General features: G+C 40.1%; 1 protein-coding gene across 1 annotated transcript; it reads right to left on the bottom strand.

Moving 5' to 3' along the window:
* Positions 1 to 1392: 1392 nt before the first annotated feature.
* LOC131235981 (heat shock 70 kDa protein 6, chloroplastic-like) lies at positions 1393 to 16794 on the bottom strand. The gene is made up of 9 exons (XM_058233086.1): positions 16549 to 16794; positions 15754 to 16391; positions 14493 to 14745; positions 12596 to 12675; positions 12334 to 12476; positions 12128 to 12226; positions 2802 to 2991; positions 2226 to 2624; positions 1393 to 1933 (listed from the first exon to the last, which is right to left on the bottom strand). The coding sequence occupies exons 2-9, from the start codon at positions 16318 to 16320 to the stop codon at positions 1541 to 1543; spliced, it is 2124 nt and encodes a 707-aa protein (XP_058089069.1). The 5' UTR covers positions 16321 to 16391; positions 16549 to 16794; the 3' UTR covers positions 1393 to 1540.
* Positions 16795 to 18142: the final 1348 nt, after the last annotated feature.

The raw sequence follows: 18142 nt of genomic DNA, 5'->3' as shown, positions 1-18142 counted from the left end.
ATAAAACAAACAGAGCATCAAACCAATAAACAAGACGACTTGTTCAGTGGAAATAAAATACGTGCCATTAGCCCTTGGTCGTGTCCAAAACAAGACTGAAACAATACCACGGTTCAGGAAAAGCAAACTAAAGCCGTTTATATATCATAAGATGTGTTAACTCTTTATTTCCAACCAAAGACATCAGAAGCTGCAGTTAAGCGAGAAGGAGACGATGCACAGCTTTCATGGGAACCACCTGAACGAGCTTCAGAACTTGTGGCAATGCTCAGCCATACTTAAAAGTCTCCAAGAGTAGTCAAGCCCATCGAAAATGTAAAGGAAATCTTAAGCATTGAAACTGATCAGAATGGAGCAGAGGAAATCTTAAGCATTGAAACTGACCAGAATGGAGCAAGAGCCAGCGAGCCTGGATTTCGAACTTGGGCCCAACTCTCCAGAGCCCTCTTCGAACTTTTTGAGTGCATGTTAACAGCCCTAGTCTACTCTTCTCCCTAAATGATATCACCTTTACAAACAGCAGCTTGCGTGCAAACCAGCTCCAACTCACCAATTACCTGTCCCCTCATATAACAGGCCAAACCTTGTGCAAAATGAATGTTAATTCTACAGGCAACTTGCCAAAGGCCACACTTAAGAGCCCACCTCATTTCTGGGACACACCATCTTTCCCTAACATGTCCAGCAACCATGTAATAGTGGGTGCACATGCAAGATGAGTGTAGGTCCAGCAAACCTCCACTATGAAGTAGGAGGAAGCAAAAAGCTAGTCCTAATTGTTGGGTCGCATTATCCTTTTAATCAGGACCATTAGTTCTTGCTCTATGAGGTTGTCAGGCAGCGTGGCTTTCAAGGGGCTTGGATTCAAAATCTGAGTGTTTGACAGCTTGAATTTTGAATCATGTGAAATTCAGAAATTGTGTTTGGCAACCTGGATTTTGATTAGAATTATAGTGTGTTTTTTTCTCACATGTGAATAAATTTAATGATAGAAATATTCACAAAATTTCCAACATAACCAATATAATCTTGGGACTGTAGATTGGGAACAGCAGGGTTACACTTGGTTTCGATTGAGCTAACCCGTGCCACTAGCATAATATCTATGGGCTTACAATCGAAATACCAAAAGGAAGATCTCGAATCTTTTTGAGGATTTAAGGGGTCAAATTCCTCTTAAATCCTTGCTATCAAAGGTCCTTAAAAAAGGGATGAAATGGATTCGCAAACAAACTACTCTTTACATATTCACCCGATTGACACTAATCTAAGGCATAAAATAAAATAAAATAAAAATAAGAGGAAGAAGAAGAAGACACCCGTTCCTTTCTTTAAAAGCCTTTCCAGAGAACCGCGTCTGCAATTGTGGGCTTTGCTATAACAACAGCATAAAATCCTAGTATCTATTTCTCATTCCAAAACCCCACAAGAAAAAGAAAAACTATGTCCTAATCCCATTATTCCTCTTACAATCGTATCCTATACAGGTCACCAACCAAAAAAATAAAATTTAAAAAAAAAGGCTCACCTTTCACCTTTCTCACTTGCTATCAGTAAAGTCAGCATCAATGACATCGCTGCCGTCTGGTGCTTTGCCAGTGGCTGGCCCAGACTCGGCCCCAGGAGCAGGTCCCGAACTGGGTGCACCAGGTTGGCTGTAGAGGGACTGGCCAAGCTGCATCACCTCCTGGTTGAGTGCATTCATGGCATTCTTCATGCCTTGAGTCGACCCACCAGAGAGCGCAGCCTTGAGCTCTCCCAGTTTGGACTCCACCTTCTCCTTGACAGGGGCCGGGACCTTGTCTCCCAGCTCCTTCAGCTGCTTCTCCGTCTGGTAGATGAGGGACTCTGCCTGGTTCTTTGTGTCTATGGCATCCCTCTTCTCTTTGTCTTCCTTTGCATACTTCTCTGCCTCGTTCACCATCCTCTCCACCTGCAACATACATTTTCTTGTAACAATCAATCAAAATCCATTGGACTAGACTTTGTTTTCCAAGCTCATGTAGCTCATGTTAGCAGGATCAGTGAAGAACCCATTTACAGAAATCTCTCTATTTTTTTAGCATTGACAGAACTCAAAACTAGATGAAGGTGAATTTATACTTTTACAAGCTTAAAATAGTATCTGTTTCAGCATTGATATTTTCACATGCAAGACCCAGTCTTCTAAGAGCTGATTGACTATTAATAGCGGCTGCAGTAAAATAAATAAATAAATAACAGACCTCATCGCTGGGCAATGTGCTGGCGCCAGTAATAGTGATGTCTTGTTTCTTCCCCGTGCCCTTGTCAACAGCAGTAACGGAGAGGATACCATTGGCATCAATGTCGAACTTGACTTCTATCTGCGGGACACCACGAGGAGCTGGTGGGATTCCATCTAAACGGAAGCTACCAAGAGATTTGTTGTCCCTCACAAACTCCCTCTCCCCCTGGAGAACATTGATCTCAACGCTCGTCTGACCATCTGCAGCAGTTGAGAAGACTTCAGATTTAGAGGTGGGCAATGTTGTGTTCCTCGGAATGATCTTCGTCATCACCCCACCCAAAGTCTCCAAACCAAGAGATAACGGCGTCACATCTAAGAGCACAATGTCACTAACATCCCCAGCCAGTACCCCTGCCTGGAATTCAGTGAATTAAAGTAACGGAGATCATGATATACCCAAACATCAGCACAGTCATACAACAGAATCATCTGGAGAGTCAAGACAGTTCTTATGAAGGTCCATTTCTGATGAGAGAATGGGGAACATATCAGAGTAAATACAGAACTTTGGAACACAGATATCATGACTCACCTGAACCGCAGCACCAAGAGCAACAACTTCATCTGGATTAACAGTGACATTGGGCTCTTTTCCGGTCAACTTTTTCACAAGTTCCTGAACTGCAGGAGTTCTGGTTGATCCACCAACAAGGATGACCTCATCCAAATCCTTGTAGGAGAGCTTCGCATCTCTCAATGCATTTTCTACAGGGGTTTTAAGCCTAGCAAAGACAACATGAAATTGTTTCAGCTTTATACTTGGAAGTGCCAAAAATATCCAAATTAGCAGGCATCTGTTCCATGACATCTAACAACAGATATGAAATCTGTCAATGAAACTGAAACTATGATATCTAACAACAGATGTGATCTGTCGATGAAACTGAAACAATGATATCTAACAACAGATATGAAATCTGTCAATGAAACTGAAAATATGTCCAAAAACAAAGCCCCTAAAAGAAAATAACAAATTTAAGGGAAGTCACTTCTTTCATAAATTCGAGTCTGTATAGCTCCTAAGGCCCTGTTTGGATTGACGGTCAGGATTGATTTGTATTGTATTAAATGTCGAAATAGACCATATACTATGTTTGATACTAAGTTGAAATCCAGGGTATACCATCCCCGCGAATACGTCACGGAATGAAGATTAAGAGATGGTGGTGCAATATTGTCCAAGGCGAGTGCATCGAGCAGTGCAATGCACTCATGATGTAGTATTGGGTAAGACATCCGGGACGGAAGGGAAGCCGCATCTATGGATGACCATTGCATGCTACTCCCTCACCTCTTCCCATCGTCCGCCTTCTACTGCATGTAGTCAGTCACCTCCTCCGAATCTCTTTCGACGGTTTGCGATTCATATCACAGGCGAAACTCGTTTTAAAGAGTTGGAACGGGACGATCTGGGATTTCCTTTCCCAGATCGGAGGTCTGAAACCAGATTGTTCAGGAACCGATGTCCTCCTTCCCTAATCCGTATCGGTACGCTTCTCTCCTGAAAAAATGAGCCAATTCAGGAGTTAGGTCGCACCGGCCTCTTTGAACTCAAGTAGCCCTTGTTCCAATGGGGTGTATACGGTCTGCGTATACACCTCTGTTTGTGAAAGAGATTTTTACTTTCCACATCTCGGTATACCACTGAATCAGGAGATTTTCAAGTAAATCTCAGGACGTCATATCAAAGGGTTTTGCAATATTCTTCAGTCAGTGTGGAAGATGGGATATGACCAATGCATGCAACCATTAAAGGTAAGTGAAGGGCATGGATAGACCTTGATTTGAAGAAGTCTACGATTATAAAAACCCGCACTCCTTTTTCTTCTTCTACACCATCTGTTTTTGGAAAGTTTTTTTTGCGGTAAGACTCTGCTACATCCGAGCTGATCATTGGTGGAGGTATTACTCATATCTTCCTTGAGTTTGTACGGAATGATGCACTGGGCCATATCCTGATGGGTCCCACAAGTAGTAGATCCTGGCAGCCGAATCGGATTGCCTCCCTCACCTCCATCCGTGGGTAATGATGGATGGCTATATGAGCCCCACCATGAATGGGCTGACAGGATGGTTTGACTACAAGGGCCTAATTCATTCACGATCTGACGAGTGTAAAATAGATGGACGGCATGGATGGGTCACAGACATCATTTTGAGGACCACATGGCACTGACCATCAACCCATCAAAGCCAGGTAGTGGTAAGAGGCAATGCATTTCGGCTTTGATATAAAAAGTATATACACTACATGGCCCATATACGTCGTATCCAAACATTGGCTACTTGGACGCATTTGTATACTTGCCTAACAAGCAATCTAATCCAAACACTCGCCTGTCCTCTGCGTATGTGGATGTATTTCGATTTTGGTCGAACGTATACTTTAACAGTAGATGGACACAATGCAACACAATGGTATATGTAAATCCAAACAGGCCCTAAGGGTGCAACTCATGCAGGTTGGGTCCGGTTGAGGATCAACCTTAGGCCCAGCCCAACCTCAAGAGGACCCAACCTGCAATCCAAACCCAAATTCCAACCTGAGGGGTCCAATCCGAATTCAACTCAAATTCCTCTATATTCAACCCAACCCACCCGGTCCAGATACATGGGATTATTCCCCTGTTGGGAGATTAGCATACACCTGCGGTGTACACAAATCTGCGTACGCATGTGGAATACCATACTTTGATTACAATTAGGATTAGGAAATCTAATCCCCTTTTTATGTTTATCTCATTAAGTCTCCTCTTGTAAAACAATTTCTCTAGCCTGAAGTCTTCTCTTTTAAATTCAATATCGAGGAGGGAGAGAACAGACAAATCTCTCTTCCTATCTCTTCTTCTCCTGATTTCACATGGTATCATAGCATTACTGATCCCATCTTTCCTTCCGTTCTCCACTTTAGCCAGTCCTGGTAATCCTACTCTTCTTCAGCCTTCATTTTGAAGGTTTTCAGTCAATTTTTTTTTAAACTGGTAAGATGGTGAAAGTGAGGAGACCGGTGTTTCTCCGCCACCCTACAGATGCATCAGTAATTCATCCGGAAGGTCTTTCTCCTCCGGCCTCCGGTCAGCCTCTTTGGAAGTAGAAATGGCATATCCCCAGATACAAATCTCACCAAAGAAGCTTCAGTACCCCTACTACAGATTCCGGCCCTTTTTTTGGCACCCAGATCTGTCACCAGAAGCCCCTGCAGTCACCAAACTCCATCGCTGGCATCAGATATGGATCTAGGAGTCCTAGTCGTTGCTGGATTTCAACCCTAAAGCCATTTCTGGTTCCAGATCAACAACCAAAGCTTCTGATGTCGCCAGAATCCAGTCTCAACGCCATTCTGTAGCCAGATCTGAGCCCTGAAGCCTCTGGTGCCACTGAAATCAAACGCAAAATCCTCTAACGTCCCCAGAGTCAAGCCCAAAAGCCTCTTAACATCGCCAGAATCAAGCCCAGAAGCCTCTAATATTGTCGAAATCCAGCCTAGAAGTCACTGACATTGCTGGAACTGCCTTGCAGGCCTCCAATTGCTGCAGGATCTAGCATTGAACTCTCCAGAACCACCTGCTGTCTCTGGAACTATCATATGGACGACCTAATGGCATTGGATCTGACATGTAATACTCCAATAAGCGCTCGATCGGTCTCCAAGACCACCTGCTGCTGCCAGATCTAGTGGAATCGTCTTCATTCATCACCAAATCTACCTTCTAGACCACCTGGATCATCATCTACCATTAGATCCATCCTCTGGACCAATTTTTAGTGGCAAAGCTAGCTTGCGATCCTCTAACAGGCACTCTGACTATTCTATAAAGTTTTTTTTTTTTTTTTTTAAATTCTCTAAATAGGAGATGATAAACACACCCAGATTTCATTTTGACAAATGGACAACCCTAAAATTACAATAACTGGAGTAACTAGATGGCACAAATTATTTATAGCACTCCCAGGCAGCCCGGATGCATATAGGAGCTTGAAAGAGACTGGATACATTACAAGAACTAAGAAACAACTCAATTCTGATGAACCCACATATGATGAATGGGAAAGTGAAAACTGGCTTGCAATGTCTTGGTGGCTAAACTCCATGCAACCAAACACTAATCGTGGGCTCTTATCTCTTCAAAACAGCAACGGATGTGGGATAAAGTCGCTAAAATGTACTCCCAACAAAAAGACTTAGCCCAACTTGATCACTCCACACAGAGATAAACAATCCCAAACAAGGAGATGGAACCGTCAAAGAATATTTTGCTAATTTGAACTAAAAAGTACTAAGAGTTGAATAACTGTCAAACAGCTATCATAGAACTGGAAGTTCTGAAAATTCAAATATGACAACTCTCAACTCTTTTAAGTTTCTTGTTAATCTGGGTTTGAACTTCAAACCTCAACAAATGCAAAATTCTCTCCCAAGAATCTCTTTCTACTACATACAATTACATACATATAGAGGCGAGACAACGGAATATTTCCCATGCCATCCTTCTAGAATAGTTAGCCTTGACTACAAACTCTAAAGATGCTAAGGGCAAGGAACTAGATGAAGAAACATGGACAAATATAAGCTTACGTGCACACATTGTGGAAGAAGACATCTAAAGGAATATTGTTAGGTCCCTCATCCTCATCTTTGGCCAAAGGATATCAAAACAAATTCTTTTGCCAATGTGAGTAGTATTGAAGATACTTCCACCCATAGTAATCAAGAACCAAGTGATAAAACCATTAGTGACCTAAAAGTGGCAGCTCTTCACACATCCATCATCGTTGCTAACCAAATAAATCAGTCATTTCATGTGCTTTTGCAACTACAAACCGTGTTTCCCAAACATCCTAGATCATTGATTCAAGGCATCTGATTGCACAACAGGTCCAACTGATGAATACATTTCATACTCTCCTATCTCAATATTAAATTGGCCAACGGTTCCCTTTTCAAGCTCTAAGAAAGGAAACCTTTTGTCTTTCTTATTCCCCGTCTATTTCTTCTACAGTGCATGTTCCCTTGTTTTCATCTAATCTTCTTTCCATAAGATCACTAACCAAACAATTAAATTGTTGTGTTACTTTTTATTAATCCCATCATGTCATCTAGGATCTGGCAATGAAGAAGACAATTGGTTGTAGCCACGAAGATCAAGTACTCTATCTTCTCAATCGAGAACGACCTAGCTGTATTTGTGTTTCAGCATTCGATATACAGATAAAAAAAATTGAGTGACCCTTTGGCACGCCCACCTAGATCATCTCTTTGTAATCATTATGTCATTTTTTTCCTAAAAAATTCAATAAAATTGATAACCAGGTCATATATCTTTGTAATCATTATGTCCATTTTTTTCCCCTAAAAAATTCAATAAAATTGATTACTTACAATGTAAAACTTGTCAGTCAAGCATTGTCAAACTACATTTACCTTGAGTAATATAAAGACATTGAATTCATTTCAGCTTAAACCATTCAGACACATGGGGAGTTGCTCCATAGTTTCTGTATTTGGCTTCAAAGATTTCCTATCATTTATCAATGAATTTTCACAATTTACATGGTTTATCTTATAAAAAGTTGTGAGGTAAGCCCCCAATGATTTATATATATATATATATATATATATATATATATAATGGTTTCTACACAATACAATACCAAGGTTAAAACATTTCGATCTAATAATGCTTGGGAATATATACACTAGGACTTACAAAAATATTTTGCGTATGTAATGTAGAACTTCAAACCTTGTGCCCTTACACACAGCAACAAAACAGAGTAGCTAAATGTAAAAACCGGCATTATTAGAAGCCACACAATCTTTACTAATAGGCATATCAATACCAAAAAATTGAGATAAAGCTATTCTCCTTGCTACACAAGTACAAATATAATCAATCGGTCTCTGACCGATGTTCTCAAAGGCAACTACCCATTACAAGTTTTGCAAACTCATGCATCTCTATTTATCCTACCTCCAAAAGTGTTTGGGTGCATCATCTCGCACAAACCTAGGTCCACAATCAATAAAATGTGTTTGTGGGGTACTCAAAACTCTGAGAAAGGGTACAAATGTTATCATCCTGTAAATAAGAAAAGATACGTTGCTAAGGATGTCACATCCTTTGAGAACATACCTTATTTCAATTCACGAGATAATATACATACTCTTACACCGCTTCCACTTCCTCTCATTAACGAATCTCATATTTAAGAGGTCTTAAACCCCACTCCAACCAATTAACTCAAGGTCTACTCTCAGAGGAAGAAAATTCCCACTCGCCTCAAACACCACTCTTCAACGTTGGAACCAGAACAAATGGATTGCCTAGTTGCCCTCTACAAAGGACCTCGGTCTTGTACGCATCATTCCATTAGCAACTACGTCTCCTATCATTTATCAATGAATTTTCGCGATTTACATGGTTTATCTTCTCATTGTTATGAAAAATATTGATTTTATATATATATATATATATATATATATATATATATATATATATCTATATATATATATATATATATATATATATATATATACGAAACGCTCACCTGCGAACCAATTCGTACACTACATACGAACTTTTTTGAGAATCCATCATACGTGATATGAATCCAAAATCTGAACCGTTCATGTGAAGCAGCACCTCGTGAAACCCCCCAGGCCCAAGTTTTACTTTGATCTAAAACTTTGATGGGACATGAAAAATGAAAACAGTTTCCTCCCTTGATTTTCATTTATCTTTGCTATGGTCGGCTGGAATTTTAGATCTGAGCGAAAATTTGTCCCATGGGGTTTCATGGGATTCCACATCATATGAACCATTTAGATTAGACACCCATGACACGTGAGCAAAGGTATGCACGTGCATAGGTGCGTAGGGTGAGCATGACTCTATATATATATATATATATATATATATATATATATATATATATATATATATATATATATATATATATATATAGAACTTTTTCCAGATATATATATATATATGGGAAAAAGTTCTATGCGGTCGAGCTCATGGGAATTTCCCATGAGCACGAGTTGTGTGGGCCCACCGTGATGCGTGTCGAACATCTACCCCATCAATCAGATGCACCATTCCATGGTGGGCCTAGGGCTTAAAAATCAAGTCAATTTATGACTTGTGTGGGCCACACCACATACAAAAGTTGAGAGGGGTTACCGTCCATCAAAACATTCATAATCATTTGTTGGGCCCACCGAGATGTGGTTCACAAATCCAGCCCATCCATCATGTGTGTCCCACTTGGGTGAGGGGTCAGACCAAGCTTCAGATGCATCCAAATTTCGTGTGGGCCCCACCAAGTGCTTTTATGTGTTTTGGGCATGTCTTCACATGATTTTAGATGGTATGGCCCACTTGAGTTACATATACAGCTGATTTTTGGGATATCCCATCATTTAAAGGGGGCCCATCAAATGCACAGTGTTGATGTTAGACATGCATCATGGTGGGGCCCACACAGCTCGACCTCGACCGCATAGAACCTTATATATATATATATATATATATATATATATATATATATAGTTACTACACAATACAATACCAAGGTTAAAACATTTTAATCTAATAATGCTTGAGAATATATACACTAGGACTTACAAAAATATTTCGCATATGTAATGTAGAATTTCAAACCTTGTGCCCTTACACAAGGCAACAAAACAAAGTAGCTAAATGTAAAAATCGACATTATTAAAAGTCACCCAATCTTTACTAATAGGCATATCAATACCAAAAAATTGAGATAAAGCTATTCTCCTTGCTACACAAGTACATATAAAATCAATCGGTCTCTGACCGATGTTTTCATAGGCAACTACCCATTACAAGTACCGATGTTTTCATAGGCAACTACCCATTACAAGTTTTGCAACCTCATGCATCTCTATTTATCCTACCTCCAAAAGTGTTTTGGGTGCACCATCTCGCACAAACCTAGGTCCACAATCAATAAAATGTGTTCGTGGGGTATGCAAAACTCTGAGAAAGGGTACAAATGTTATCATCTTGTAAATAAGAAAAGATATGTTTCCAAGGATGTCACATCCTTTAAGAGCGTACCTTATTTCAATTCACAAGACAATATACACACACTTACACCTCTTCCACTTCCTCTCATTAATGAATCTCATATTTAAGAGGTCTTAAACCCCACTCCAACCAATTAACTCAAGGTCTACTCTTAGAGGAAGAAAATTCCCACTCGCCTCAAACACCATTGTTCAACGTTAGAACCAGAACAAATGGATTGCCCAGTTGCCCTCCACAAAGGACCTCAGTATTGTACACATCATTCCATTAGCAACTATGTCTCCCATAAGTCTCTCTCCTTACCATACTTTTTTTAATCTATATCATCTATATTTTTCCCAACCAAGATTGTAGATGCCCTGTGTGACCCTAAATATTTGAGAATTAATCACTCTTCCACCAACCAAACATACCATCGTATGCAAATTGGATGTTCATCGTTAAATATAAAGTTGATGGATCAATAGACAGATATAAAACATGGCTAGTTGCCAAGGACTTCACTCGTAAGTATGAAGAAGATTACAATGAAACTTGTCACAGTGACCAAATTAAACTATATATGCATCTTGTCTATCGCCATAAACCGCGGTTGGCCTCTACATCAATTGGATGTCAAAAATGTGTTTTTACATAACGATCTTCACAAAGATATATATATATATATATATATATATATATATATATCTTACACAAATTCACATTATGGACCACAATTTGGATGGTCTAAATTGATCCAAGTACTCTATCCACAATATGGATAGCCTAGATTGATCTAATGTAATGACATGTGTGATGGGAATGAGCCACTGCCATTTTAAAATAGGTGTTGAACTAACATAGAAGAAACACTTAAAAAATGAGATTTCGGGTAGCATACACGCTATGCTACATGCTCTATAACTTACGCTACCTGCATACACTATGTAGTGTTTTAGCTACGCTACATTCCGTAGCGTACACTACACATTATGCTACGAGCTACTGTGGGTAGCATATGCTACCCACTATGCTACATGCTCTGTAGCTTACACCACGTAGCATTTTAGCTACACTACATTCTATAGCATTCACTACACATTATGCTATGAGATAGCTTTGTCCTATACCCATTTGTTGGAGGTATGGGGGACGATATTTTGAATTTCGTCAACATCCCTTGGGTGATGCCGCACTTAGCGGAAGGGTTGGCTATTTTCATGGCACGATGGAATGCTAATCAGATCCAGAAGAAACAAGCGGAGGAAAGCCTTGCTTGCTGGTCTTTGGACCATTGGGTGGGTGGTTTTTGTTTTGTTTTTGTTTTTTTTTTTGGTGGGGGGGGGGGGGCAAGAATTTGAGTGCCTCTATTTCGGCAACAATTTCTAAGGCTTTCTTACTAATCAGCGATTGGGCAAGGTGCTCGATAACAATAACGGTGGCCGTTACAGCCACCGGCATTACTGTTATGATACGGGCTGTTATGGCTGTTGGGCCTTTTTTATTTTTTTGAAAACAATAACTGATTTGGGACCATTATGGGGCCATTATGGTCTGTAACGGGGCACTTTTTCTGTGACGGTCCTTTCAGCTCCATAACACGTAACGTTTATGGTTGTTACCATTATGTAACAGCCATTACATAAACATTTTGGTATACAATGGGATTAGGTCCCCAATTTGGGGGCGTCTTGTGTTGTTTTTCTTATTTCCTTTGGGTTGTATTCTTTTGATCTTCTTTTAATAAAATTCTTTGCCTTTCAAAAAAGAAATAAAGATTATGAACAATAGCATTAATAGAAAAGAAATTACTTACCGATCAAGTAGGTCAGAGCACAATTCTTCAAACTTGGCCCTTGTAAGAGTTGTTTCAATGTGCTTGGGGCCATCCGCAGTTGCAGTAATGAATGGTAAACTGACAAAAAGGAGAGTCATTTTTAGGAAGAGATACTAATAAGGAATAAAAAACAACCTGCATGAGAACCATCAAGCTCCTGGGAGCATAAAGACAAATCAACGAACCTAATATTTGTCTGAGTCAAGGAAGACAACTCCATCTTGGCCTTCTCTGCCGTCTCAGTGAGACGCTGGAGAGCTTGTTTGTCCCTTAGAAGATCAATACCTTCATCTCTCTTGAAGTTCGAAGCAAGCCAATCAACAACTCTCTGTTTGAATTAATGGTGCATGTTTAAAATCCAACAAACCATAATTACCATCTACAATACCAAAGGTGACAACTCTTAAAATTTTTCTCATAAATAATGGTGATGGATAAGAATCCAACCTTGTCAAAGTCATCACCACCCAAATGTGTATCCCCAGAGGTAGAGAGTACCTCAAATACTCCATCTCCAACCTCAAGAACTGCAATCCCAAAAACCAAACATTTAGTTAAAACAGTAGGTACATCATAGAACTTGGTCATTAACAAGTTACATGATGGTTTAATTGCACACATGCCAAACAAGGCAATGCACAACCTCTCATACACACCCATTTCACCCACCTGACCCCTCCTATCCACCCCTAACTAGGCCCAAGTCCAAGTTCTAGCTTGAAAAGGACTTTCTCGCAGTTGCTTTAACATCAATCTATGAAATTAAATAGGTCCAACTGATAGCCACGAAAAGGACTGCTGTGATACTGGAAGTCCTTTTTCTTGAGGACTATTAGTAATCAAGATAGAACTGAGTGATTCAAGCAAAATTCTCTGCAATCAGCATCCTTGTCACTGAGCCATTTCCTTGCGTTGAAAGCTCATATCTGATTTTTTTTCTTTTTTAATATTAGTCATACCTAAAATTTTCCCTAGTTGAAAGCTCCAAACCACAGATGGACGCTAGCACTCCAAATAGTTGCTCGAGTTTGACAACCACTTCCTTTCAAATGCTTAGAATTAAAGAAAATAAAAATAAAAAATCCATTGGCAATCTCTACATAAAGAAGGGAACAATTTTATTTTTTTTTTAAGTTAACGGAACAGTTGTTGTACAACATGACATGTTCAAGGCAAAAGGTAGCAACAGTGTCTACAACATAACATGTTCGACGCAAAAGGTAGCAGCAATGCTTCATGTGAACATGACACTAGAACCACAATAGAACAGACTCTGAAATACAATAACAGAAAGTGCCAACTAGATGACAAGCTTGAATGACTCTTGAGGAGATTACAGGAACTACAACAGTAAAAATGATCGCCATACTCAAAATAGAAAGGCAGATACAGCATTACAGCCAAGTATGTATGTATGCGTGTGTGTGTGTGTGTAGTTCAAAAGAAAGAAACATACAGGATTTATTGTGAGAAATGAAAATATCTCATTGGCATTCAAAATTATTAACTAATAGATGTGGAACAAAGGGTAACTGACAGTCTTTATGTGACTTGGAAAAAGGCATGCATGCAGAACATGGCCATGGATATGGGGTGTCAGTCGGTGACTTCCTACTCATCCATACAAATAAATATTCAAAACAATAACCATTATAATTTAGTAGTATCTTGTAATTACTCGATGACAAGGCAAAAAATCAATCGTTTATACGTCAAAATACATCCCAATAAGAAAAGGACCAATTATGCTGACAAAGAATCCAAGAAACGTCGCTATTAGTAATTTTTTGCAGGAACCATTACCAGGAAGGTCGCATGCACACGATTACAAAAAATGCAATGGCTTGTAATGCACGACGGGTTTGTAGCAGCATTAGTCATGGATAAAGGTACACCATGATGAACACCTATAAAAGGCATCCAGACCCCATTACCAGAGCTTAATAATAAGCTCGACCATCGACATTCACTTCTTTTTTAAAAGGGAAAAAAGAAAGCCATTGTTGAGAAATTGCCTCCAAAAAGCTGTAAAGGGTCAAGAGTCTCCAAGTGGCAAATATAATAGTGCCGCCACATCATAAATATATTCATACTCAAAAGTACACTCACATGCATATGAATGCCAGAAGTGGTAAGAAGATTATTTTCTTGCGGCAACCCAGTTCATGTGAGTTGCCATGGGAGTTCAGTGAACACCATAACAGGTTTTTAACTATTCCAGACAATATTTATTATGTTGCAGCTCCCTAAACTAAGATACACTGGTAGAGAAAAGGAATGAAGGATTCAATCATGTTAGACAAAGGCAAGCAAGATGAAGCAATAACATAAGTCTTCTTAATACCTGACACGTCAAAGGTGCCACCCCCTAGGTCAAATACAAGAATGGTTTCATTGTTCTTCTTCTCAAATCCATATGCCAATGAAGCAGCAGTGGGCTCATTGATGATGCGAAGAACTTCTAAACCAGCAATACGACCAGCATCTTTTGTTGCTGTCCTTTGGGAATCATTGAAGTATGCAGGAACAGTAACAACTGCTTTAGTGACCTTGTCATTTAAAAACTTTGATGCATCATCCACAAGCTTCCTCAAAACCTGAACATACAAGAATAATGCTTCCATGTTAGCTTAATGTCATGAAAATGTGTGCCCAAACAGCTAGATTTTCAAATCTCCAACCAAAAGGTGCGCAGTTGTGAATAAATAGGTAAAACTTGATATAATAAAAATTAGAGAACAGGCGCTGGTCTACTGTGGTTGATTTTTTTCCCTTGTAAATAAATGACTCAATCGTCGATGCATTAAGGAGAAACAAATGCAATAACTTCCTTACTGAAGGAGAACCAGGAACACAATGTAATTTCTGGACTCCCGGATTAACAACAATCTTATATTCTTTTTTTGAAAGGTTACATGGACTCAAACCTGTGACGACCTCAATGATGAAACCCACTGTCTACAACTGAGCCATGGTTTGGAGCCTACAACAATCTTATATTCACCATCCGCATTCAATAAATAACATGATCAATACTATTTTTTTTTTCACAAAGAAAGCATGTGCACTTTTACTTCCAAATACAGACTAGCTAAAAGATACAAAGAAGCATCCTTATACTAACAAAAAGCAAGGGACTGATGAAGAAGATGAGCTCGAAACCAATAATTCTCTTCCAGAATACAATAGCACCAATCACTACTTTTAACAACACAACTGGTAGAATTACAAGCTGCTTCAGACAATAAAGTATTGCACTCGCTCAAACATGTTGTCACTATTCAATTATGTAAAAAACTGAGCATTCATACAACTAATTCAAAACCATTAAATGGAGTAAATCAAATCGATCAATGAGAATAAATCAACTACTTCAGGTGGGTTCTCAATATGCTTTCTTCCCAAGATTTTTTTGTTAGCTTCCCGATAACAAATATAAAAGTTCTCCAGCATTGCAAATGTCAATATCTCAAAATTTCCATATCAACAATTTCCATAATTAAAACCACAATCCACCACAGGTGGTTAAGGATAAAGAGAACAGTATCACTTTCAGCGCACATTAGCATAACCCTCAAAAAGATAAAATGATAGAAGATTCGAACCTGAGCAGAGATCTCCTCAGCTGCAAACTGCTTCCCAATTGCAGGGCACTCAAGTTTGACATTCCCGTTCTCGTCCCTCACCACTCGGTATGACACCTGCTTCGACTCCTCATCAACCTCTGACATCTTCCTTCCAATGAACCTCTTGACAGAAAAGAACGTGTTCTCAGGGTTAACAACAGCCTGCCTCTTTGCAATCTGCCCAACGAGGCGGTCCCCATTCTTCGTGTAGGCAACGACGGACGGTGTCGTACGCTGCCCCTCAGCATTAGTCACAATCGTTGGCTTCCCACCTTCCATTGCCGCCACAGCCGAGTTCGTGGTGCCAAGATCAATCCCCACAACCTTCTCATTGACAACTCGAACAGGCCCCACCGTAGTCCTGGTGCTTCCGTTCCTCTTCCCCATCTTCAAGAAAGCCGACCGTGGCAAGCCACTGCTACCCAATCTTTGCCCCAAAAAAACCGTCCTCGGCGCGGCGGAGCTCCCTGTCCTCTTCGGCGTCGAATAACCGAATCCAGCGCCGCCGCCCAGAACGTGGATCTGTGCTGCCGACGACGACGCCATTTTCGACCGTAATCAGGTAAGTCTCCAAGAAATAAGGGTGTTGGATGCCAAAAAGAGGGGTCCTGAGGGGTCTGATTCAATAAATGAGAGATTACGGGAAAATCGAAAAAGAATCCTAGAACTGTAACAGAAGTTCGATAGAGAGGGAATTCAGAATCCTAGAACTGTAACAGAAGTTCGATAGAGAGAGAATTCAAAGATCTGGAAATAGAATGAAAAAACCCTAACCCTAGAAGCACTGGAAATGAACACTGGTTTTTCCTTTGCTGTTTTTCTACTTCTGAGTAGCTTTGATGTCTACGGGGAGATGATAAGAAAGGATGAGAGGAGCGAGGGTTTTATGGAGGGAAGGTGGGTTGCGTGCTGACATGTGGACGTTCTGGAAAACTCGCTGCCCGTAGGATGACGGGCAGCTATATCTTGTCTTAGGATCGGGCTCGGGTCTGCCCGGTCGGAAAGGTCGAGGAGCTTCTGGCTAGCCTGAGTCTCTTCTTCGAGTATCCGGACGACGAGAGGCTCGATTCTGGGACGCGACTTAGCTGCGACCAGGAACCAACGATGTGGGTAGGACCCTGATCATGGGCCCACCTAGATGTATGCATTGTATATCCACGACGTCTATCCGTTTTTATAGATTATTTTAGATAACAGTACTAAAATTGAAGTACATAAAAATCCTAGGCGGACTACACCATAAGAAACAGTGTTCATTGAACTCTAACCATTAAAAACTTCCATGGCCCACCGTAATTTTCATTTACCATCCAATCCGTAGATAATGTGACACAGACCTAGATGAAGGGAAAACACAATTACGAGCTTGATTGAAAACTTTTGTAGCCCACAAAATATTTTTAATTGTCATTGTCCACTATTTCCTATGGTGTGGTCCACCTAAGATTTTTATGTGGTTCATTTTAGGTACCCTGTTCTAAAATAAGCTGAAAAATGGATGAACGGCGTGGATACACAATGCATACATCGAGGTGGCCCCCACGGTCAGATCCCAACCACATCGGTAGTAGCTAAGCCGCGTCACCGATTCTGTGCCCACTTTCGGACGCGTATCAGGCAGTTGGGCCCACACCACTCCGATCCAGAGCATTAGTTTCTTCAGTGATTAGGTGGTCCCACTAGATTAACGGCAGGTGTATGGACGCGGATTTCCTGCTAATGGTGGGTTGAACTATGCATTTAAAAGTTTTGAATCAAGCTTATATTTGTTTTTATTCTTTCTTTCGTAGAAGCTCGCATGACTTTAACAACATATTGGATGGCCTAAAAAAACCTAAAAAACTGTTAAAATGTGTCTTAAGAAGCTTTTAATGTTAGAGCATTCAATCATCCCTGTTTCCACTTAATCGTCGTCGGATCTGCTTCATTTTTTTGAGATATTGTATTAGAATTATTTTTGAAAAAACAAATGGACGGCGTAGACACGGAATGTTTACATCAAGGTGGGGCGGTAAGTGCCCTTCCGTCTTGGGTGAGTCTGGGTCTCACCTAATCCGTTCACATCGGATGCGGATTGGCTACTCCAGCCACCAGTCTGGTGGCTGGTGGTTGGTGCTCTATGGGCCCTACCATGATGTATGTGTTTCATCCATTCCATTCATCCAATTTTAAAGATCATTTTATTACTTAATATCAAAAATGAGAAGAATATAAATATCAGGTAGACCACACCACATTAAAACAATAGTGATTGGAAATCCACTATTAAAAACTTCCTAAGTTATTTGAAATCCAATCTGGTGATTAGGTCATACAGACCCAGATGAAGGGAAAAAAACAAAGATCAGCTTGATACAAAACTTTTATT

The sequence above is a fragment of the Magnolia sinica genome, unplaced genomic scaffold (genome assembly GCF_029962835.1).
Source record: "Magnolia sinica isolate HGM2019 unplaced genomic scaffold, MsV1 ctg100, whole genome shotgun sequence".
NCBI lineage: Eukaryota > Viridiplantae > Streptophyta > Magnoliopsida > Magnoliales > Magnoliaceae > Magnolia > Magnolia sinica.
The sequence above is the reverse complement of the archived record's forward strand: the minus strand, read 5'-3'. Positions and strand labels throughout refer to the sequence as shown.

Bases quoted from the DNA above. Each gene is read 5' to 3' on its own strand.
- LOC131235981 (XM_058233086.1), bottom strand. From the start codon at position 16,320: ATGGCGTCGTCGTCGGCAGCACAGATCCACGTTCTGGGCGGCGGCGCT. The intron at 14,746-15,753 runs GTTCGAATCTTC...TTGTATGTTCAG, and splicing joins CTGAGGAGATCTCTGCTCAG to GTTTTGAGGAAGCTTGTGGA. The intron at 12,676-14,492 runs GTATTAAGAAGA...TTGGGATTGCAG, and splicing joins TGGCACCTTTGACGTGTCAG to TTCTTGAGGTTGGAGATGGA.